Here is a 23,308-nt window from a genome sequence, read left to right as displayed (position 1 = left end):
TGCCGCCCGCCGGGGGAGGCCCGGCGGAGAGGGACGCGGTGGTGGTGGTTCCCCGCCGGGATGTGCCCGGCCGCCGCCTCGGGCGAGGGACGGGCTGGGGGCTTGGGGTGGCCTGGCCTCCCCTCGCCTCTCCTCCCCGCGGAACGCCGGTTGGCGACGGGGAAAGGGGCTGTGGGCGCCGAGCGCAGCCCGCCTTTTCCGCCGTCCCCTCACAAACCCGCGTGCCCTCGGTGACGGCCGGGCAGCTTTCTCCTTGAGGTCTTTCCACAATTAGAAAATACATCCTTACCAAGCCACGCAGGAAGGGTAAGGAAGGATTACGGTGGGGGTGCGACTTGAGCTCTGCGCCGGGCAGAGTTAGTTGGGCTGCTGTGACATTTAGCTCTCTGTAAGTACAAAATCTTGCGTGGCTGTGGCATCTAGCTCTGTTAAATGAAACACGTTAAGTCCTGCCCTCCTGCGCGGCTCCTGCTGAATCAAGCAGGAACTGAGGGATGTCATCCAAAAAGCATTGTCCAGGCAGCAGGCTTATGCCTTTCGATGGACCGCAGCTTGATTTTGTAAAGGAACGTATTTGCACAACACTTCAATAAGCTCCGCGTAGGCGACGGTTAATAGTGGAGGCTGTGTAACTGCCTGATCCATGTAATTATACTGAAAAGCAAGTACTCTGAAAAGGGAAAAAGGATGGGGGGCAAGAGAGTTAGGGAAGATCCTGGTACCTCGGAGTAAGTGACCTGGCATGCTCCCCTGGCATGCCAGGCCACTTCTTTTAAGTTCTTGCAAGGACTTGTAAACTTCTTATTTTCGTTGTGTTAAAAGCTTAAAGTAACAACCCCACCCACCCCAACCCACAAACCACCAACCAAAAACACTCCCCAAAAGCCTTGTTAATTAACTTACTACAGTAATTTTAGTAGCAGTCCAGTAAGATCATTTTATGGTGTAAATTAAAATAAATTTTTAAGAATCATCTGTTATGCAGGTAGTAAGTGCTGTTGTATGCACTTCTGTCCATATCAGAAATCTTCTTTTGTTTTAATCTTTTTTTTTTTAATGACTTAAACTATCTAAGTAGTAAAATATTCTGTCGTGCTTGTCAGCTGACAATAGTTAGGAAGCCAACATGAAACCTATCATTAGCTTAAATCTGTTTAATAGCAGACTATTGTTTTTCCTGTTGCTAAACAGGAGACTGGAGTCTCCCTCTGACATGACCCTGGAGCACTAAGTTCATTTAATGTAATATTAAACCCAACAAAGCTAAATTTTTCGGAGACACTGGCTTTCTTCTGCTGACTTGGATACTCTGTGTTGTTTTTAGGCCTGTCTTTCCCCCACCTCCCCCACTTGCATTAGGGTCATACCTGGAGCCCGTGACAGAAACTGGACCTGAATGTACACATGCAACTTGTTTGGATAGTAACAATGCCTATCCAGAACTCTAGGTGTCCTCACATAACTCATCAGACTATAAATAAATAGGAATTTTAAACTCATCAGTGTTTTAATCTAGTACTGGGTGATCAGTGTCTTCCTTACTCGTTTAATGTACCCTCTACCTTCTCTAAGGATCCTAGTAAACAAACATTTTCTGCAGCGGGCTTAGGAAGTCACCGGGTTGGATCTGTTTTTGAGAGAGCATGGGGGGAAGGAATGGAAACACAGCACGGAATATCCCCTTGACCACTCTGGTATAATAAGATTGATCTATTTCTAAAGCAGCAATGAAAATAAAGCACAGATAATAACAAATTGCAAATAACAAATTACAAATTTAAAAATAACAAATAAAGGAAAGAGAGAGTCTTTTAGGGTATACAGGCATTTAATGTTCATTGCTGGACCTGATTCTCGTTCTGCATATCTTGTTATTTACAGAGACACGGAAAAGCGTAGCATCATTTATCTTGCTGTGATGTTACAGAAAGGAAAATGAGACAGCAAGTTTAGTCTTCTCATGCACCAGCCAATGCTAAAGTGTTTGGTCCGCCACATGCCCACCCACCATTTAAACAGTTTATTTCAGAGCGATTCCCTGTTCAAGGCACTGAACTTTCATATCCTCTGTGTGTATATACCTAGTAATGCTATTATCTCTGCTTTTCAAGTGAGAAATGCAGACTTCTTAGGGCTCGCTGGAGGGAACAAGAAATTGAACATCAGTTTTGAACTGTTGCCCAAGCTATTAAAGCATGTCTCTACATGTAAGAAATGTTGTAGGAAATACATGATGTGTTTGGAGGGGTGCTGGACCAGCCAGCTGATATGCAAGCTAGAAACTGAAATCATATTAGGTATGAGGCTCTGTGCCATGTCTGCCTTACGCATTTCGGTTTTTAGTAGTAGTGGTGGTAAAGGGTGCCTGCACCATAAAATCTTGTTAAAGGAGCTCAGCTGTGATAATGTTTTTCTACTATTACATCATCAAAGGAACTTCAGAAGGAATTGTTAGTGTGTTAGTGCTTGAGTAATAGCCTCTGTTGAGGTCCTTCCTCAGTCCTTCAAATACCTTTACCTTTGTTCTTTGTTCTTTCATGGAACCCTATTATAATAAATGGGTTGTATTGTGACACAGAGCTGTTTGCAGAGCCAGGACCTTGGATAAAATTACCCCTCCAGCAGAAGAAAGTGTTGGAAGCTCAGAATACTTTAAGTTGTGTAAGATGCTAAGATTTGTTCAATTGCAAAGTATTTTTTTGCAGCTAAAGCAAGAGCAGCCCATTCACTTGAAATAATTTTGGTAGAGACATTGCTGGTATTGCGATAGCTTCCTGTGAAGGTGAGGATGGGGTGCGGTGCCAGCTTAAGGAGATGTAATACAGTATGCTTATGTGTGCACAAAAAAGGCAAGCCAGCCTCGGATAATCTTAATGGCCAGAATAGAATTGTTTAATACTTCAAAGGCTAGGAGTGATGAAATGCACCTGAATATTAGAAAGTGTTCTCCAGTTGTGGAAAGAGATGGCTTCCTACTAGCCGACTTGCTATAGGCAGGCAGACTCATTGGCTTCCCTTTGTTTCTGTTAGTTCCTTTTAAGGCTTAGAAGACCAAAGGGTCTTGGTATTTTGATGGGAAGATGACTCTGAGGGCAGGGAAGATTCGGAAACAGCAAAGAGAATGATGCCTCAGTTGCACAACAGATGTAAGCATGTTTACAAGTCTAGGTTCCTGCTTCCCTGCTGAAGTCAATGCAGTTGTTGCTTGTTTTTGTTTGGGAAAAACTGTGGACTAGGCTGCAGCAGAGGTTACTCCGTGTTGTCTTTCCAGCTGGAGTAATACTGTTTACTACAGGGAATTCCTAAGAAATGGTATTTAGAGGCTGCAGTGCCCTTTGTAGAACTGGCAAAGAGCAAAAACTGGGAACAAACTTTTTAATCTTGATTTCGCGTAGGTGCTGTGTATGCCTTCTTTAGTGGTTTGGTTCACACTGGGGGGACTGTTTGAATAAAACCATGTTTGTGGCTTTTTTTCCATCTTGGTATTGAGGCCTAAGTCCCTAACTCCCTTGCTCCTATGGCTCTGAACAGCAACCTTAGATACCAAAGCTTGCTTAAGCCACCTGTAAAAGAGTTGGAAGCATACTTTGGGAAGGTTGGTGACATCAAGCTGCTTTGAATTGAGGGCATAGTGACATCTGTCTCCATGGGCATAAGTTGATTGTCTCGGTCACAGCCGATTGGTGTTTGATGCACTAGGTTGCTGAGAGCCTTGTTTAAAAGTGTTGAATTTGACCTGGGTTTGCCTGACTGTCTAGTACAGGTCACAGAACTAATGAAAAAGTTACTCCCCAAATTCGTATCTGAACGAATTGTGAGGAAAGGGACTGCCATACTGCTCCCACAGATGTTTATTGTTAAGCCATGTGCTAATGCTGACAAAGCATTTGAGAAATAATGTTTCCATTTGTAAAATGGAGAGAAGCAGTCTTCACCTGAAGCATGCCTGTCTGCTATACTGTGTGTGGTCCAAGGCAGCTAGAGCTGATGATGAGATTGACTGTTTTCCAGCCCTCTGCCTAGTTTAGGTTCTCATGTGCATGTTGTAATGCACTAACAGTGCATCAGCTCAAGGAACACAGTAAGTGCTTACAGGAGTATCAACACCTGATGATAACATTATTAGCTAGAAATTTATTGAATGCTTAATAACTCAGAATTAAGACATTAGGGACAGTCTGTATTGCTTTGGTACTTAATTTCCTGTGGCATCTGAGAATGCAGCAGCTTGTTTTGTTTACAGTCTTGATGATGCAGTAACAAAATACCAAAGACATAACCTGCTTTGCTGTTTATGCTATGCATGTCATGCTAGAGCATGTGGCACATTTTAGAAAAACAATGAAATTCCTATTGCAAATACAGTCTTGTTTAAAACTGGGCACACTTGCTGTGAATATACTGCTCACTTTGGGATTTCCTTATCTGTCTTCATGGGCATGATTCTATGTCAACAACCAGGAAAGTTAGTGCCATGGTTTAACTGTATCCCTGGCTGTGCCACTGAATTCAGTGGGACAGAGTCTTCCATCTGTGTTTGGAGAGTTCTGCAAACTTCTGAATCCATCAGAGGGGGTCCAGTCAATAGTACCAAATAATTTCCCAAGGTGTACTTTGACCTTTAAAGGTGTAAGTGGTGCCATCCGTGAAGCGTGAATTGACGTATACTTGTCAACCTGTTGCCAGATTATTTGCACTAATACTTCTCTTGCAAGTGTTTCACTTGACTCCTGTCTGTCAAAAATTCAATGTTAAATGTTGAGAGCAGTTGCTGTCATTTGGGGAGGAAAAGGTAATTTCAAATGCTCACAAGGCAAAACGTGTCAGGCTGGGTTATAAGTTATGATTGTTCTAACCGAGCACCTCTTCATCGTTGCTTATGATCTTGGTAAAGTCAGTGGTACTCAACTGAAAGATCATTGAAGGTTTGGATGCTTTTTTGTTTGTTTTTGTTTTGCAGAACTTTCTTTTTAACTTTCAGTATTGTGTTGTTATTCGTATTAAGAATATTGCTCAGTGATTAAATCTAGGACAGGTGAAGTAAGACCTACTCTTAATTAAGATTCTTGGCATCTCTATAAATTGTGCTAGTGGATACTGAGAGTTTATTTCAAATGCAAGTCATTGGTGTATCGGGGTGGACTTTGTAAAGATGGAAAGCGGGCAGCAAGAGAAAAATTGGAATTAGATTTTGAGATTTGCATCCTTGGCATGTTGTTTTAAACAGTGTTTTCTTTTTATGGAAGTAAATAATTTTTCTGCAGCTGTTAATGTATAATACATTATGTATTTCCCTAAACACAAAGTATATTCCATATTCTCAAACCAAGAGTTTCCTTAGTTCCTTTGTTTGGACATCACAAAGCGGAGAACTGTGTTTTACTGCTGTAATGGCCATATATGCCTGGCCCATCGTGTAACTAGAGGGGGCATTCAAAGCCTGAAGTACAAGTGCTGTTTTTCTGGCAGTGACAGGCCAAAGCTGATGAACTGTCAGGTGTCTCACATTGGAGACGTTTTATATCTGAGATACATGCAGAGCAGAGCTGGGAACCTCTTGTTATATGCTTGCCATGTGACCTGTTGAAGATACTTCTACTGTAGTGTTTGGTTTCTAGGGTGGGTTCTACCTTTTGACTGAGGACAGATTTAGATGTTATTTTGGGATTTTAGCAGGAGGCTAGTGCAGTAAACACTGCTTGACATCTCTGGAACTGTAGTTCTGCACTGACGTATCAGGAAAAACCCTGATTCAAACCAGTATGCAGGCTTGGAGGTTTTCCCTTGATTGCAGCATAAGATTTTCCCCAATCGAATTTATCTGGCTGCAAATCCATGGTCTGATTGTTTCAGGGTTTATGACTGTTTACGTAGCTGAGGAAAGCTGGTTGTTTCTCCTTTCTTCCCAGATGTAGGCATTTGGAACACCCTAGGAATACAAAGTGTTTCTTTTGTGCACAGTGTGTTGTTTTTCAGCCATCTTTCCAGGGAATAGAGCAACACCAGGGTATGATGCATAGAATTCCCATGTGGAGGAAAATCAGCTCAACAGAAAAAGCTGCTCAGTACAGTGAAGTCCTTACTTGAACTATCTGCTGCGTATTTATATTTGGGACATAATATATGCACCCTGTTGACATTCTGAGAATGGCTCTGTTAGGTAATGCTTTTTTCTTAAATGTCACACTGACAACATAAACTCTGAGCTGTTAAAACTGATGATGCAGATATTAACTCATTGTGTTGAATATCAGAGGATTACATATGCATTACCAGAAGTACTTAAATATTAAAGGCTGCATAAATTAACTGGATTATCACACTAAAAGGATGAAAGGCAAGGAGTGGGCTAGGAAGGCAAGAAGACAGCTGATGCAGGAGGGAATATGCCAGAGAGGCTAAAAAATTGTATGGCAAGATGTCACTCTAGACTGAGCAGCTGGTAGTTCAGAAACAGCAAATGGAATTTCAGTGTTCTGACTTGATGAATTGTTACTGTGAAAGTATTGTTTCAGTGTTCATAAATGGGGACTGAGAATGGAGTACGCAGTAGTGGAGCATTGGTAGATAAATGAATTGGGAATTAAGGCAATCAAATTCTTTTCATTGAGTTCCCACAGACTTAAAATTTCTCTTGAGTATGTTGATTAGTCAGGTGTTAATTGTACAGACTCATGTCTGTATTGGATATACACAGTAGGAAAGGTGGCAGTGGGGTATCTGCAAGAGGGATCCTCAGAACACTTCCTGCTCTGAGTTATGAGTGTGAGCTCTGGGAACAGGAAAGCTTTTGCTGGAGAAGCCATTCCTGACCTGACTTTTTTTCCCAAGATCTGATTTCGGAGAAATGTGAGCAACATGAGATGCATCTGACAAAACAGAGAAGGATAAACTGAAGCGATGTCCTACAGAGTAGTATTGACACAACAGAAGGCTTGTGTCCAAGCCCTTGTTCAGTACACAAAATAATCAGAGGCCTACACAAAATAATCAGAGGCCTGATAAGGTCTCTGTGAACACTGTCCTTTTTGAGCCAAAGGACACAACTTCATCTGCTATGTACCTAGTTCCATGAACAACTTTGTGACTTTATTCAACAGTCATAGCATAAGTGGTTTAAAAGGGATGAAGGCAATGCTTGCTCTTATAGTATCTGCCACTTTGGATGTACGGATTGTCCCTCGTTTAGGTTTATTGCCCTTTCAGCAGGGAAGAGGAAGAAGCAAGAACTTAGAGGAGAAACTCATTGAAGCATGCTGTTAAATCATATTGCCAGTCTCAGTGAAAACACAGTTTCTTCTGTTGGATGTGTTTGTATCTGAAAAGCGTAGTGTTTGGGATCATGTTCTTGTTCAGAATCTTGCAGAACATGAAAAGTGTAGCGAGGAAGTTGTATTCCCCAGCCGTGTGGTCTGGGGTGTCCTTTTGAACCTTATAAAGAACCTTAATTTTTGCGGTTGGACAGCCAGGGTGGCCAGGCTGTTAATGCCGGTGCAACGGCTTCAGGGTTTTGCCGAAGAATGGTTACCATGTGATATAAGACATACTGTTTCAGCAGGCAAAATAAGCTGTACCAGATAAAGCATTTATAAACTAGTAAGTATCTAAAGCTTGGATTTCTCTGCCATTCTCTAACTGCCCTTTTCCTTGTGTTTAAAAATGATTCTCCTAGTAAAATAATTCATGTATAGATGGGGCTTTAGAAAATATGCACTAGTACCTTTATTAATGTCCTTTTATGGATCTCTGTTCCCAAATCAGTGCACGCAAGCTTCTTACGACTCTAGAAGCAATGCTTTAGTTATGCACAAGAAAAAGGATAGGGTTGTTGTTTTTTTTTTTAATTCCTCCCTTTCATGGAAAACTACTTAAATGACAATTTCACATTAACATCAAAGAAAGTTAAGTTGTTGACTCATGGTGTTTTCTAAGGAAAATAGCAAACGTGGGGTTTTGAAGGAATCATATGCTTTGACAGTTGTGTAAAGAAAGAAAATATTTATTAATCAATAGGTACAGTTGCAGTAAACATCCTTAGAAAAAACCCAAAATCTTTAGTTAAGTCTTCCTAAATCCCAACGTTTTTGATTAATAAAATTTAGATTATAGTACCTTTTAGCCAACCTCAGCATTGTGTTTAATTGTGAAGTTTGACAGAAGGGATGTTCAATTACCAAAGAGGAACAGCAGCAGAGAGAGAAGTAGTTTGACTAGTCACTTTCCAAATCACTGACTAAAATGAAAATTAGGACTTGTACACCTTATATTCTTGGCCTTGTGTGCTTTTTCTGAGGCTCAGACTGACTACATTAAGATGAATATATGCCTATTATAGCATCACTTATTTCTTCTTTGTACGTATATTATATATATACACCTGTGTGTGTCAATATATCTATGTATATACACACACATATATGTGTGTGTGTATATTTTATTTTTGTACTTCTGTTATGTGAGTATGGGAACTCTGTTCTTCAGTAGCCCTTCTGTCCTGTTATTCTGTTTTTCCCACCTTCCCTCTCATCCTTGTGGCTTCCCTCTCCCCACCCCCCCCAAAAAAGTTGATATCCATTGTTTTTAAAAGGGCCTAACTTAGTGTAGTTTTGATATTTGCTACTTTTGTAGACAGCTGTTCTAATCATAAGTACTGAAGTGGTGAAGAATTATATTGTTATGTTTTCAGTCTATAGTGTCCTAATCCCCAGTGGCTTGTTCTCATCTGCCAGCTTCCGTCTTCCCATAAGAAAAATCCATCCAAGGCTATGTCTGTTTTAGGACAACAACCTCTGAAACATGGATGCCTCTGAAGTTTTCACAGGCAGAATTCCAAGTCCTGGCAGAACATGGGACCAGCAGATGGTCAGTCAGGGGTTTTTTGTTAGTGCTGGGTATCATCTTTGTGTTTACCAATTTAATCGCTACACGTGATCCTTGTAACAGTTTCTCAACCTTTGCTTCCCTCCCCCAGGGCTTGGGAACAGTATCCTTTGCCTAATGTCAAAACAGCCCTGCTTCCTAATAATTTGTCCACAATGCGGAGCAACTGGAGACAAGTCTTCAGATTTTATTTATATGCCGTGCTGTGATATGACACATCTGTGCAGCTATGGTTTACTGACTCTGTCTTCTGTTTAAATTGTATTTTACAGATGCGGAGGAACAGTTGGTGCCATCTTTACGTGTCCCTTAGAGGTAATAAAGACTAGGCTTCAATCTTCAAAGCTAGCCTTCCGGGCTGTCTACTACCCACAAGTCCAGCTGGGGACCATCAGTGGTGAAGGAATGGTCAGGCCAACATCTGTATCACCTGGGCTCTTTAGTGTTCTCAAGTGAGTACTGCTCCTCCTGTCATTCAGTGTTGTTTGACACCAGTGATGTGAGTTTCAATTCCTCTGTGCCAACACAGAATGCAAATTTTGCTCCAGACTTGCACTGGAAGGATTCTTGTCAGTTGGGCTTCTGCCTTCAGCAGTAGAAAGATAAATTATTCTTTTAAAAATACATACATACTCACGACTCCTGAGCATTCTTTTGAACTTCCACAGAAATTTGTTTCCGCCACTTAGAAACTTTCCAAAATGAAATCATTTGAATATGTGTCTGGAAGTGTTATTTTTAAATTGTCTCTTCACATTTAGGCTTTTTTGTAGTTATGACTTCTAGGGATCAATACACAGGACATACTGTAAACTCTTGATATGCCTTAGCTTGTGGGAACTATCACAGAAAATATTCTGGAGGAAAGGGCTTTTTCTCTTTTTCAACACTGAGAAGTGTTGTCTTTTTCTCCTATTGGGAATAATTATGTTTACTGTCTCTGTTGAGCATTGGAACAGGTAATCCTTACTAGCTGGGGCCAATTCTTGGCAAGTGATTGAAGGACTGAATAAGCCATATAAGTTGTCTTTTTCCTGGAGCCATTCCCAGTTTGCTTTGAGTAGCTAGCAGAGATACTTGTTGCTATTGCTGCCTGTGCTGTTTACCTGTTTGATGGAGGGAAGTTTTAATTCCTCTCTTGAAGCACTCTCTCTTTGGAGCATCATAAAAAAGTGAGAGCCTGTAGCCTTTCCGTCACCATAGTGGACCAGCATTGTAACAAGGTTTCTGATTCTCTGTACTTAGTGATGCATGTCTGCCCCTGATGTGTCTTTGAAGCTGGCCCTGCTTTGAGCATGAGTTTGAACCAGATGACTTCCAGAATTCTATGTTCTCATATATTTTCAGTTATGCTTGTCTGCACTTTTTTGCGGATGATCTATAACTGAAATTTATGGGAGTGGAGGAAGGACACTTTTTGCAAAAGCAGTCTCACTAAAATACAATATCTAACTGGGGTCTTGGAAGCTTTTCTCTTTTCCTCAGCTATAGCTGACTTAATGAGCTCTCCCCTGTTTGCTATTAGATGTTGTCTTTGCCCATTATTATTATGTGTCAATCCTATCTACACCTGTATTACTTATGATCTCTGTTAAAAGCCTTCTGTGTGGTTCAGACTGCAGCAGCTGATGCTCCAGCTGTTCCTTTTCAGATGTGTATTTATAAATAAGAGGAAATGTGAAATCATCTAGCTTACAACTGCTGAATAGTTCTACCTGCAACTCTGAAGCCCAAATCTCTACTTCTGTATTTCATATCAAAGCACCATAAACTTATGGTTCAGACCTCATGCAAATGGATTGAGTTTATTTGGATCATTGGGCAGCCCAGGGTGATGCAGAGAGGTTCTGTTTAGATCAGGTAGCAGAAATGCCAAAGAAAATAATGACTAGCAAAGCAAGTTGAATGATTTTATGTAAGGCCAACACGCTTGGCAGATTGCCTGGGGAGAAGCTGCACGGTTATATAACAGTACAGTGCTAATTCAAATTCTCTGCAGAACTATCTGGCTAGAGTCATTCTGGGACTTGAGTTTCTGTATTGTAAACAGTGCTTCTTTCCCCTGCCAAACATTTCTTTGTCTATTCAGAGGTGAGTCTAGAGCAATTCGTGACTGAAAGTGTAAGGTAGTTGCCTTTGATTTTCATCTCCTTTCCCTTGCTATCTTCTTCACCTTGCAGCATTGGACTTGAGGCAGCTGTAACTAAAGGAAGTGAAAACTTCAAGGCACAAGGCTCTTAGTTCATCCCCTTGGCCCATCTTTTTCTGGGATTGTCTTTTTGTTTTTTTTAGGGAGAGAGGAAATGGTTTAAAATTGGGTCAACCTTTTAATATACTTATTAAGCTCATTAAATTTGGTGACTATGGTTGTGATTTCATTTCACTTCAGGAATTGCTCAGCTGCATGTATCACCAAGTTTTCAATCTGTTTACTTCGGAGGAGTGAGAAGTGAGAGCAAAATATTTATGCTGTCATTCCCTTGCAGGCAGCATCTATGAAGAACAGATAATGCTATTGATTATTATCTTTCTGATAAAATAAAAATGTGTGAAGAAAGAAGTGAAGTTAGGTCTCTTGCTTTTACTCTTCCGTCCCTTTCTCAATCCTGGTCATGCATGCATTGCCCGACTGGATATGACTTGGGCCTTCTGGTTTGGGAAAATTGTATGATTAAAGAAGCAGCCATTAGAGCTCTACATATAAAATTGCTCTGCAAGAGTTAAAGGTATTGAGTATGAAAGCCCCTTAACTGCTGTAAATAGAAAGAAAGTAGGTATTCAGGAGGGCAGGTTAAGTCTGCTGCTGAATAGAAAGCACTCCAGAAGGACAGGCTGTTTTTGTCTAATCCATTTAAGATTCTGATGAGTCACCCCAGCTGGAATCTGCAGTCGTGACTGTTAAGTGACAAAGAACAAGTAGTTGGTGGATCTGTCTCCTTGGAGACACTCAGCCCTGGAGTTTACACAGAAAGTTCAACTCTGCTGCAGAAAAAGTGTTTCAGAAGCTCCTACATCTTCTTCTGTCTAATGAGCTTGGGTTTGGAATCTGTGGGGAACATTCTCAACAGTGCTAATGACCTAGAAAGCAAATTCTGAAAAATTGGCAGTTCCAACAGGTGCATGTGAACTACCCATGGATCCTGGGGTTACCTGGATTTTCTTCCATGATTTTCACATGGTGAGTTCAGTTAAGAGGGCTACTGTCTAGCAGGTTGTGCACTGAAATCCCAGTGATTACTGGACTGTACTTGGCTTCCACTGGTAAATACTTGGCTGTTAACTAGCGTTTGGCTGTTGTTTTAGTCCTTGTAAATATGTCCGCTGTTAGTAGTGCAAGGAATTTGTAAGACAAGTCTTTTTTAATGAGGCACTTTAGCAAGGTATTGTACAGAACTTGGTAGCTGCTGGGGAAGCTGTGCAAACAGTTTGTCTTCTTCAGAGAAGTCCTAGCCCAGCATGCCTTCTACGGTGTGAGGGAAGATGGGGGGAAGTGGCTTTGGAAACCTGGGCTTGTAGCAATTGCAGAACTGCAGGAAAGCATCATTTGGTGATCTTGCTTTAGACCTGATCATGAAGTCCAGTCCTGACAGAGATTCACAGCAGTACCTCTGCAGCTGGAGTGTACTTGGGAAAGGTGATGTGAACTCTCTTGAATGCCCTCAGAAGCAGATGTCCCTGAACTACCTGGGAAGACATAGTTTGTAGTATGGTTGCCACATTTAACTTTCACTCTGGGGTAAAAACACATCACTAGGTAATTGCAAAAGGGAAAAAGATTTCTTTTTTTTTTGTATCTCTATACAGGAAGCAAACTTCTGGATTGCTTAGATACAGACAATGCCAAAAATATTTTTTGTTCATCAGAGTCAACTATCACTAGATTCTCCATGAAACTTTAATTTAGTTCCTGACAGCTTTCAAAGAATGGAAATTATAACTTTGTGCCATGTGACACACATTTGCCTGTAGTGCACTGAAGTTTTATGGTGTAATGGCTTTTATTCAGTAGTGTATAATTGTGCTAATTTTCAAGTATATTACGTAGCTTAAAAGCTAACAGCTTCGCAATTAACACTCATTGCTTTTGTACAGTTCTTTTGATTGACTGCCTGACGGAACAAGAAGCGTAACTTTTAACCCAAATACTATCTTTTTTTTTTTTCCCTGTTGGTTTTTTTTATTTATTTTGTTTTAAGGTCAATTCTGGAAAAAGAAGGACCAAGGTCACTCTTCCGAGGGTTGGGTCCAAACTTGGTTGGAGTTGCACCATCAAGGTAAATAGTTAAACTATTGCTAAAAGACACATTTAAGGTACCAACCCAAATGTTGCAGTGCATTTGTGATTCAAAAGAATAGGTCATGAAGTTATCTCATCTGTAAACTGAGATTTGGGCATGTATACTGCACAGTAAACATACCAAGAAATACTTCTAAAAATCTGCTTTCCACTTGTATAACACTGGAAGGTGCAGATTAAATAAGGCACTTAAATTCCAAGTCATTGCAAGAGCCACTTACCATGTGCTTGAGAGAACAAGAAAGTAGTGCAGAAAAGTCTGTAGGATTAATATTTGCATTTTTCTAATATGATCTGCTGCTTCCCTGCAGATACATAAAAGTGCTTGCCAAACACTGAGTAGGAGCTAGATGCCAGGGGAGAGGAATACGTATCTGGTCCTTGATTGCCTAAATTCTTCTCAAATGAAAAACTGCAGCTGAGAGGGAAAGGCTTGCATTGCTGCCATATAACCCTGAAGGTCTGTGTGTGTCCCTTTGTATTTGGAAGTCTTACAGGCACTTAAATCGTTTCCACATGTACCTATGATTGTCCCATTCTTGGCAGAGCTGAAGATCTTTGTGCCTAGCAAATGTTAAAACTTGTTAGCAGTTGGGAAACTGGCATATGTTCTCTGCCTGAAATTGAACCAGTTAAAAAGGAACTTGCAAAGTGGTGTACTCCCTCTCTGGCCTCTTGCCGAGTAGGTAGGATGTTCTCCCCAGAAGGAGGGAATCCTATTTCTGTACAGGTAGTCTTTGCAGCAGGGATCTGAATCCAAGACTGCCTGCATTTTCATGCAACTCACTCGTGCTGTCTTTTGTGTTCCTTCATATTCTTCCATAAAATTGGAATAAGGTACTTTATGGAAATGCTCAAATTGTAACCACCAATATCCACCTTTTTCTAGCAGTTCACTTCAAGGAGCTACGATCTGAACATACTCGGTTCAGACAGCTTCTTACTCATCATATTGACTGTTGCAGATCAGCTGAGCTTCCTCTATCTCTGTGCATTATGTAGGGATTTGAGGTGTGTAAAAACTCTTTCATTTCAGTCCAGGGTTAAGTGTTTAAAGCATGAAGTGCTGCTAATGCAGTTACAGTGCTGAACAAATTTATGGAAACCATAGGCTCCAGGTGGGAGAGTGACATTCCCAGGTTTACAAAGTGCGTTTAATGCCAGAGCTGGTGCAGGTATCCAATCTGACTTGCGTTGTCTGCAAGACCATGTTGCCTTCCATGTCGGACTTGGTGTGAAAGTAAAATATTTCTACCTTGTGGGTGTTGAGTCAGATAGTGGCACTGTAGTGTAAGGAGGGAGAAGAACCCCAAACCCTGTGTCCTTGTAGATGGAAGTAGTCACGTCGAGGCCTGTTTGGATAGAAGGTCTTGTTTTTCAGGGGATGGGGGGAAGAACAGTAATGTGTGTAATTTGATGTTGCGTGTATTACATTGTTTTGCTTCTCTTTTTTTTTTTTTTCTCACCCCCACCCCCAGAGCTGTCTATTTTGCATGCTACTCCAAAGCCAAAGAGCGATTTAATGGGATTTTTGTGCCCAACAGCAACATTGTGCACATCTGTTCTGCAGGTTCTGCAGGTATGTATTCGTAATTCATCTTCTGTAAGGTCTGCAGCAATACCCCAGTGTCCAGCCCCTCACCAATAGTGGGCAGTACATGCATTGGTATCTGTGTGGCTCTGAGATGCACCTTAATTCTTTAAAGTATTTATTCTGAGCTGTTGTCACAAGACTTCTTCTATCCCTCTCAATAGTTACGAAGTGAATAGAATCAATCATAAGGCAGGGAATGGACTTTAAGTCTGTCTGTACAGGACCTAGGCTAACACACCAGTCTTGGCTGACAGCTCTGGATGACTGTGGTATATGAACGAGTACAGAGGCCAGTATGTGGCACATTCTGAAAATGTACACTTAGTTTGAGGCTGTATATGCCAGAAAACAGGGGGTTTCTAGCTCCTAAGTTACCTTGCCTACAGAGGAACTGTTTTCCTGTTCGAGACTTTGAAATATTTCTAGATTGTTGTTTACTAACTTGGGCTGAGCTTCTTTCGAACTGCAATGCTATGATAATGTCTCTCTGAATGTTAGAAAAAAAATATTAGTGGATACCAGCGAACTTTTGATACTGTTTTAGCCAAATTGTTTTAGGATGTTGTGTTTTTCCTACCAGGATGGAGAAAATAGTTTGTTCTTGTAGGAAAAATACTGCAGAAGAGCTCCACTAATTCAAACATCAGTCACCAGAGTGATCACTAAAAATAAATCTTTCCCAAACTAACCCCTTAATTATGGGTGGATTCTGTTAATGAAATGGCTCACTGGCACCACCTAGAGCCTTGGGGAAAACAAAAGACTAGTACATGTGTGTTTTCCCCACAGGTTTCCTTTTATCCATTATTCTTAAGCCCAGTCAGTAAGTAAGGTATCTAGTCTACAGCAATCTTCAGGAACATGAAGTACATATTAGAATAGGTGCAAAAAGGAAGAATCCTTTAAGAATTTCCAAGGCCATTGGTTGATGCCTCCTGACGTTTAACACGAGGTGGTTCTCTAGCAAGAGAGCGATTGTAAGCTACGCACCTGCACATCTTTTGAAACCTCTAGATAGAACTGGTAACTAGAACTGTCTCACTGCACAGTGTATAAAGTTCAGACTTATGGTTTTCTTTTCTCTTTTTCAGCCTTTATCACAAATTCCCTGATGAATCCTATATGGATGGTGAAAACCAGAATGCAACTGGAACGGAAGTAAGTAACTGATTGAGGGAGATGGGATGCCACTGAGTGGCAAAGGGAGCTTCTGGAAAACTGAACTTTCATGTTTTTACTCATGGCTCTTTGTACTTTGATCTCGCCTGGTTGTTTCCCTGACTCTCAGTTTCACCTTTCAAGCCATAATGCTTCTGCCTGGTCAGACTAAAGGCTAAGGTTCTGTGTGTCCTACTTCAGTTTGATGCACAGTTACTATCGAGAAGGATGGGGAAGTTGCCTTGAGTGCTGAGTTAGGTTCAGTTTCTGATTTCACTGTAAATCTTAAGTAAAGTTGGGCATAGCGTTATTTTTCTCTCAGATTCCTGCTTACAGAATCTTCTGTACTTCAGAGGTTGATGTTGAGGATAAATATATCAAGGACTGAAATGCTTTGATACAGCAATAATAGAGGCTATGGAAGGGTCAGAAGAGCTCGCGGGAGGCTGAGCACGAGGTTGCAGTCTGTGTTCCATTTGGCAACATCACTTGTACTGATCCTGGATCATACAGATGTGTGTGTTACTGCAACAAACCAAGGTTACTGATGGACAGCTAGGCAGCTGTAAACAGAAAGGGTGATGTATTTAAATTGTAATGAAGCCACATTAGTTTAGTTTCATAAAACATTCTAGAGGCAATAAGAATCTGTTGCAATGGTTTAATGTTCTTTTGCTTCCTTCAGCATTGTATGACTGTTAACCATACGTCCTGAAGACAGAGAGGGAATTTGACAGTAATATCTTTGAGTTGAGTGATTCACAGTCACTGGTGGATATCGAAGCAATGAGGGACTCTGCTAATAATGTGACTGCTTAGAATGGAAATTCCTTCCTGCAAGGACATGTTAGGTCAGATAAGAAGGATCCTTTAAGGCACCACAACTGATAAATAATTTATAAGACTTAATTCCAGCACTTCACAGGGTGGCACCTTTGAACTGAGTGCTGCCTCTTAAAATGAAGGATCATTTCTCATGTAGCAGACCTGTCTCTTGGCCTGCTGAAGATGCCTTTAAATGGAATTACTAGTTTAACACAAAGCAGTGTCTCTTCGATGTTTATTGTCTTTTAAAGCATTGGTGTGAACTGTGATAGACTGGATAGAACTTGAGCTGAAAGAATTATTATGAGTATGTATTAGTGGATTAGCAAAGCCAGGTGTGCACTCTTAGTAAGACAGTCCTGCTCTATGCAGTTTTCCTAGAATATTTTTGGAGTAAAACGTAGCAGAGAACCATTTCTGTAGTTACAAAAACTATTGAAAGCCATGAGTGGTTTTTTACTAATTCTTTTTCTGGGCTCATTATATGCTCTGTTCTGTTTGTTTTGTAGAGTCAGGGGTTCAAAACCAATGAATGCTTTGCAGTGTGCTAGATATGTTTACAAGACAGAAGGTATCCGTGGCTTTTATAGGGGCCTGACTGCCTCCTATGCTGGGATTTCTGAGACCATTATCTGCTTTGCTATTTATGAAAGTTTAAAAAAGCACTTAAAGGAAGTCCAACTGCCCCCTTCTTCTCCTAATGGGACTGAAAGGAACTCGACAAACTTCTTTGGACTGATGTTTGCTGCTGCTGTTTCCAAGGGCTGTGCCTCCTGTATTGCTTATCCGCATGGTATGTTAACTTTTCCATTTATGACTGCAGTAGAACAGCTGTTGCCTGTAATCCAAGATGAACGATGGGGCTTAGAGTTGTAAAATTCTTAGTCGTTTGAATGGCCAAATGCGTGTTACGGTGACTTCTGCACATGCATTGGCATTTTCAGTACTCATCCCACCATTCCTAGTTAGCCACATAGATGGTGATTGGGACTTCCTAGTTTTTATAAACAACTCAAAAAAATGCCAAAAAGAAATGGAATGCGTAATGCTTCTGTTCTCACTAGTAGCTGAGTACCCACAGCCTTTGGGATTCTGTGATCAAGTGATGGGGAACACTTGGGGGCTGAGCAGTGTTATTCTTTTTGGATAGACGTGAATGTTATCATGGTTATATAGAAAGAGCAATATTGATTATGTGAGCATCAGTGAAGCATTTAGTTCTGTAGTAGCTTGAATGAGCAAATAATCCATTTATTCCACACAGAAGGGAACTCAGCTTTAACTTTGCTTCTTGCCTGAAGGGCAATGTGTACAGCGTTCCATGGCTGAAAATACTGGTGGGCAATTGGTACAGGAAGGTTTTCATGTCCCTGGGTTTTGCATGCTCTTTCCTGGTAATGGCACGTTTCTCAATGGGAAGGTTTAAGTCTTGTTAACTTTGGGCTCTGTTTTACTTCTCTGCAGAGGTCATACGGACTCGGCTGCGAGAAGAAGGCACTAAATATAAGACTTTCATTCAGACGGCACGTCTGGTAGCACGTGAAGAAGGCTATCTCGCCTTCTATAGAGGACTCTTTGCCCAACTCATCCGGCAGATACCAAACACAGCCATTGTGTTGTCCACCTATGAGTTAATCGTATATCTGTTAGAAGACCATGCAAAGTAGCAGAGCCAAGACTCCTGTTACAGACTGTAGACCAAGTTCTTCGTTGAACAAATAGTCCTTTAAGAGACTGATGCAGGTGGCAGTGCTGGTGGAAAAACTACAAGTCTGTGACCACCTGCTGGATATTTCCTTTTGGATTCATGCTTTCTGAAAGGTCTCAAGTCATTAACGTTAGTAGTTATAACTTTTTTTAACTTAATGATAATTAAACTGCTACTAAATTAAATTACACTATTTAATTTAAGTATATGTTTGTCCTTTTCCTTAAGCACAGCCATATGCGGTCAAGGAATGTACCTCATAGTATCAAGTGATCTCTTGGACTGATGTTCATTAAAACTGTATTAAAACAGAGGAACTGGTTTGGAAATTTGAAACTCTGTTGTCTTACCACTGGAGTCATGTCACTTTTTAGCACTGTAATAGCCTAATGCCCAAATAACTTTGAGAGCTCTTCTGGTTTATTCAAGGTGCAGCATTCATTGCTGTGTGAACATCCTGGAGTGTTTAAGTAGGACAATCTTGTAGTACGTTTCTCTGTTGATGCTATGAAATATGCACACCAGAATCTCTTTGAAAAGTCACTTATGCTGGCAATATTGCTGGAATATGATTATGGGAAGCTTTAGTAAAAATTTAATTACAGTACTGTGTGCACCTTATGCATTTGGGATATGTTTATGCTAGTGTGTGTAAACAGATCTGTCATGACTTGGCTTTTAGACCTTGCTTTTGTGAAGGACGAAGAGCATAAGGACAGTCAATGATTGTGGCCTGGCTGCCCTGTGAAAATTCCATGAGATGCAGTAATTTGGTCATGTATCCTGACCTCCGCCTTGTAACACAAAAAGGCCCCATAGTAGTAAGTTTTCCTTATACTTCAGTGCTAGGGGTTTGGAGAGTGGAAGAGAGAGTAAGATAGATCCCGAACACTAGAGACTATAAATGCAGTTCTGGATTCTGCTTTACAATATGATATTCAGGGATATGTCCCTCTTGATTTCATGTCCTTGTAGAGCAGTGCTTCTGATGGGAATGAGTTACTACATTATCTCATGGACATGTCACTGAAGTTAACGCCAAAAGAATCCACAGCCTATGTAAATAGTTTCTTTATGTCATTACTTGATTCCTTCTTCTTACTGAAGGAAATAAGGGTCTACCAGCTTAATGCAGCCTGTTGAAACAGTTCTCACGTTTCATGTAGATACGGTATCTGCCTTCCCCTTCAAAGACACAGTATCAAAGAGGTAGTCTTCAACAGTAGTCATGATAAAGTTCTTACCTTTCAGTTGTAAATTAAATATCCTGCATACTTGAGATTAGTCCTTTCATAAGTATTAGAATATGCTTTTAATTTTAGTAGTCTCTTTACCACTTGTATTGCAGCAGTACCTTGCGATTACAGTATTGTATATGAATAGTTACTAATAGTGCAGGATAAAATATTTTAGAACTCAGATGGGTAGATTTGTGTTTTGCTTTGGCCATACTATGCTCTCCTATTCATTAGTGTCATTTGCTTTGGCAGCTGAGACAAACACTACAGCATTTGAGCCCAGCTTCAGTCTTCCCTGCTGTTGAACTGAACAATGAGCTTCTCATGATTTGAGCAGGTGTTGAGTTCTTGAGCGTAAACAAGTGTTTGCGGACATCTTTGACTTCAAGGAGCATATACAGCGGAGGTGGTGTTTGGACTTGGAAGGATCATGCAAAGCATTAAGAAACAGCCTAGTAGTGAGTAGGGCTGTCTTTTGTAAGATCAAGTTTTCAGGCTAGTATTTTCTTGCAGAAATATGATGGGTTGATCACTGGATTCAAACCTTCACGTTTGTTCTCATTAGAACCTAGCTGATGACTGGTACTTGAGGTCATATTTGACATCAGTGTGATGGAGGAGCATAGTGCAAAGAGGGTAGAATGCGTGTATACCTCATTATGAGGCAAAACTGCAAAAATAACTGATTTCTATTATGTCTTACTGAAAAGAACATATCACGTTACCCCTAAGCTAAAATAGGAAACAGTTGAGTAACTAAAAACTGGCATGGCTTTTTTTATGGAGACGATGAGCAGCAAAAGCTGTAGTCTCTTTATAGGAGTCAAAACTGTCATACAGTGCTGTTTCTATTTTTGAGAACTAGGACACTTGTGCTGCTACTTCGAAACATTTTCTGAGAGTTGCTTTCTTAAATTAGTATTCCTCTGTACTTACAGTACACTAGCTCACTTTAAAAAATGTTAGTCAAATGTGTAGACTGCTGGTATCTTTTGAGAATGAGGGAACTCAAAACCCTTTTGAGGATTTTGGGACTTTGCAAGAGAGAAAGCAAGAGAGTGAACAAATTTTTGTTCTGCTTAAATCTGGTGGAAAATCAGGAATTCTTCTGGATTTTTGTTTTTGTTCTTTAAGCTTTGGTACCAACCCTGGCAGAACTAGTTTCAATTTGATAGGGCGTTTATAAGCTATATTGGGAGCTAATAGAATTTCTGAATTAGTAGAATTTACTCTTTTTTTCCTTCCTTTCTCTACTAGAATTTTTAAAATTCACAAACCCTTGATTCCTTAATCCTGTAAAGAGTTAACATTTTTAGGTGATGCTCTGTGAGCAATCCTATTGATGTCACTAAGTATGGAATAAGCCTATTACCAGAGGGAAGAATTTGAAGTAGTTTTTTCCAGAGGGATATCTGAATTTAAAAATAACCAGCCTTTCTCTGCTTGTGAAAGACAAACTGAAAGCATTTTTCACTGTTCATTTCACTTCTTCAGCTTCCACAGAAAGTCAATTTCATGGAAGGTAGGTAAATTTGTTACTGGTTAGAATTTCCTGGGCAGTTTCCCTCCAGGTTTAGACTTCATTACTAGACCCTTTGTAGCTTAATTATTAATAAGGTGATGAAGTATCTGAAGTGACCACAAAGTTTCCATTAACCTTACCAGGACAGAGTCTGTTCCCGTTCATACGTTAACAGTTAAATTGAAATTACAAACACCCTGTTGCTACAATAGCATGAACTACTCATGAGGGTTAACTTAGCTTTGGAAGCATTTCTTAGGCGTTTGAAGATGCCTCAAGTCCTTACACTGTAAGACTTGCTGCCTCCCTGTAGGAATCCGCAGTTGCCTTGATATCCCTCAAAATTATCTGCATTTACTGATGGTTGTGATACGTGCTTGTATTGTGGTTGTCCCCCTCACCAGGATTTATAGTTGTTTGCACAAGTTCCTCATGAGCTCCTTTTAAGGAGAAAACTTTTGGTAAACAATGCATCTATGGTTGGACTGATACTCCAGATATAGTTGATAGGAAGGTAGGGACTTCTGTAGAAAAAATAGACAAGCTCTCAAGTACAGAAGTCCTAGAGGACTTGCAGAAGGGCTTGATGCGTCAAATGACTGGGTTGTTCTTCCTCCTTTCGCTGTTATTTGGTCTCATAAAACAATCCCTAAATAATTGAGCTAGACAATGGAAGGGAGATGGAGAAATTATGTCCCCCTTGCATTTATCAAGAGGAAATAGTCACTGTTACTCCATAGAATTAATTTCCATGGTTAAATCTGTGGAGATAGAAATGGAACAGTTAAGGCCCCAACCACAGTTAAGACAAGCTTAAAAGTACAGCTTACTTCCAGTACAAATACTTGTCTATGAAGAGCTTTTCCGTTTGTGGCTTCTTAAAAACATGGTGTTGACATAACTTGGTTCTCCTGAATTTTAAGCAGTTCTGTCTGTTGTGCTGAGAGGTTTTTTTGGTTTTAAGTAGGAAAACAGCTACGCAATTTGAGGCAGTGTCAGTCTTGTACTTAGGAGAGGTCTTACTTCTTAGGATCATGTAAAAGCAGGGCACGACTGTCAAACCACCAACTGCTTCCAGTTCTGTAAGAACAGTAAATCCCACCCATGCGTGCTGAGAGGGGCAGAGCATATAATGGGTGTTACTTTGCTTTCTAGGGGAGAGCTGAACAAGTCTGACTTGGAAACTACTCCCATCAGAGACCTGAGGGATTTCTGCAAACTTGTGGTTTTTATCAATCTGTGCAGAGAGAGGGGAAAGTCTAGAGCAGCAGTCTTCAACTGCTGGCTCACAGGTAACAACAAACTGCCAACAAAGCCCTGTACTTTAATTCCTGCTCCGCTTGCCGTGCTACGGCCTTGGCTCAAGTGAGATGTTACTTGCAGCACATGGTTTACTGGGTGAAGTTGATCGGGGACTACAAAAGGGCGATCATCTGGGCTCTAAAATCAGGGGGGAGGGTACAGGAGTGTAATTGGAGGGGTCTTCCATGTTGCCCAGACAACTGGGTGGTTTGGTGGGAAAGTACATCCTGATAGAGAAGCGATGTTCTTGGAACCGTCTCTTCTAACCCTGCCCCTGTGTTGTTTCCCTAATTTTCTGGACGGCTATCCTTTTTCCTCAAAAATGTACGTTAAATTTAACGGCCCGTTCTCTGCCTTGTTGTAGGCTCCGTTGTTTCCTTTGTGCGAGTGGCCCTTGGGGGGGGATCCTCTGAGGTGGAGGCGTAGTTTTTAATAAAAAGCCATTCCCCAGGCCTGGGCCTGCAGCAGGGTACGTCCCCGGCTGCCGCAGCCACGCTTCACCGGGCCTTCTCGCTGCGGCAGGGCCGGAGCTGCTTTCGTAATACAGAGTCCCGCGTCTAAATTTAGGACAAGAAAGGGGGGGAGAAAAAAAAAATAAAAATGGTTGAACTCGGCGCCAGGCCAGGCACGACGGGCCTCCCCCCCTTCCCCCGCTCCCCGGAAGAAGGGCAGGGAGCCCGGCGGGCCGCCCCCGCCTCCGCGGCCACGATCTCGGCCTTTGCGGCGCTGACTCACGGCGCCGCCTCACGACTCCGGCCTTTCACGCCGCGCTCCCCGCGCCGTG

General features: G+C 41.2%; 1 protein-coding gene across 4 annotated transcripts; it reads left to right on the top strand.

Annotated features, from left to right (window-relative positions):
* Positions 1–8,774: 8,774 nt before the first annotated feature.
* Positions 8,775–22,514, top strand: SLC25A33 (solute carrier family 25 (pyrimidine nucleotide carrier), member 33). 4 transcript variants are annotated; one of them, XM_010577362.1, is made up of 8 exons: positions 8,775–8,862; positions 9,153–9,332; positions 13,077–13,154; positions 14,656–14,756; positions 15,863–15,929; positions 17,408–17,547; positions 18,219–18,591; positions 22,378–22,514. In XM_010577362.1, the coding sequence occupies exons 2-7, from the start codon at positions 9,286–9,288 to the stop codon at positions 18,419–18,421; spliced, it is 636 nt and encodes a 211-aa protein (XP_010575664.1). In that variant the 5' UTR covers positions 8,775–8,862; positions 9,153–9,285; the 3' UTR covers positions 18,422–18,591; positions 22,378–22,514. The 4 variants fall into 4 exon arrangements, with proteins under 4 accessions (XP_010575664.1, XP_010575663.1, XP_010575661.1 ...); XM_010577361.1 differs by having other exon boundaries at positions 17,345–17,547; XM_010577359.1 differs by having other exon boundaries at positions 17,264–17,547.
* Positions 22,515–23,308: the final 794 nt, after the last annotated feature.

This window comes from Haliaeetus leucocephalus, unplaced genomic scaffold (assembly GCF_000737465.1).
Source record: "Haliaeetus leucocephalus isolate CR32 unplaced genomic scaffold, Haliaeetus_leucocephalus-4.0 Scaffold556, whole genome shotgun sequence".
NCBI lineage: Eukaryota > Metazoa > Chordata > Aves > Accipitriformes > Accipitridae > Haliaeetus > Haliaeetus leucocephalus.
Note: the sequence above shows the minus strand (reverse complement) of the source record. Positions and strands in the feature narration are given on the sequence as shown.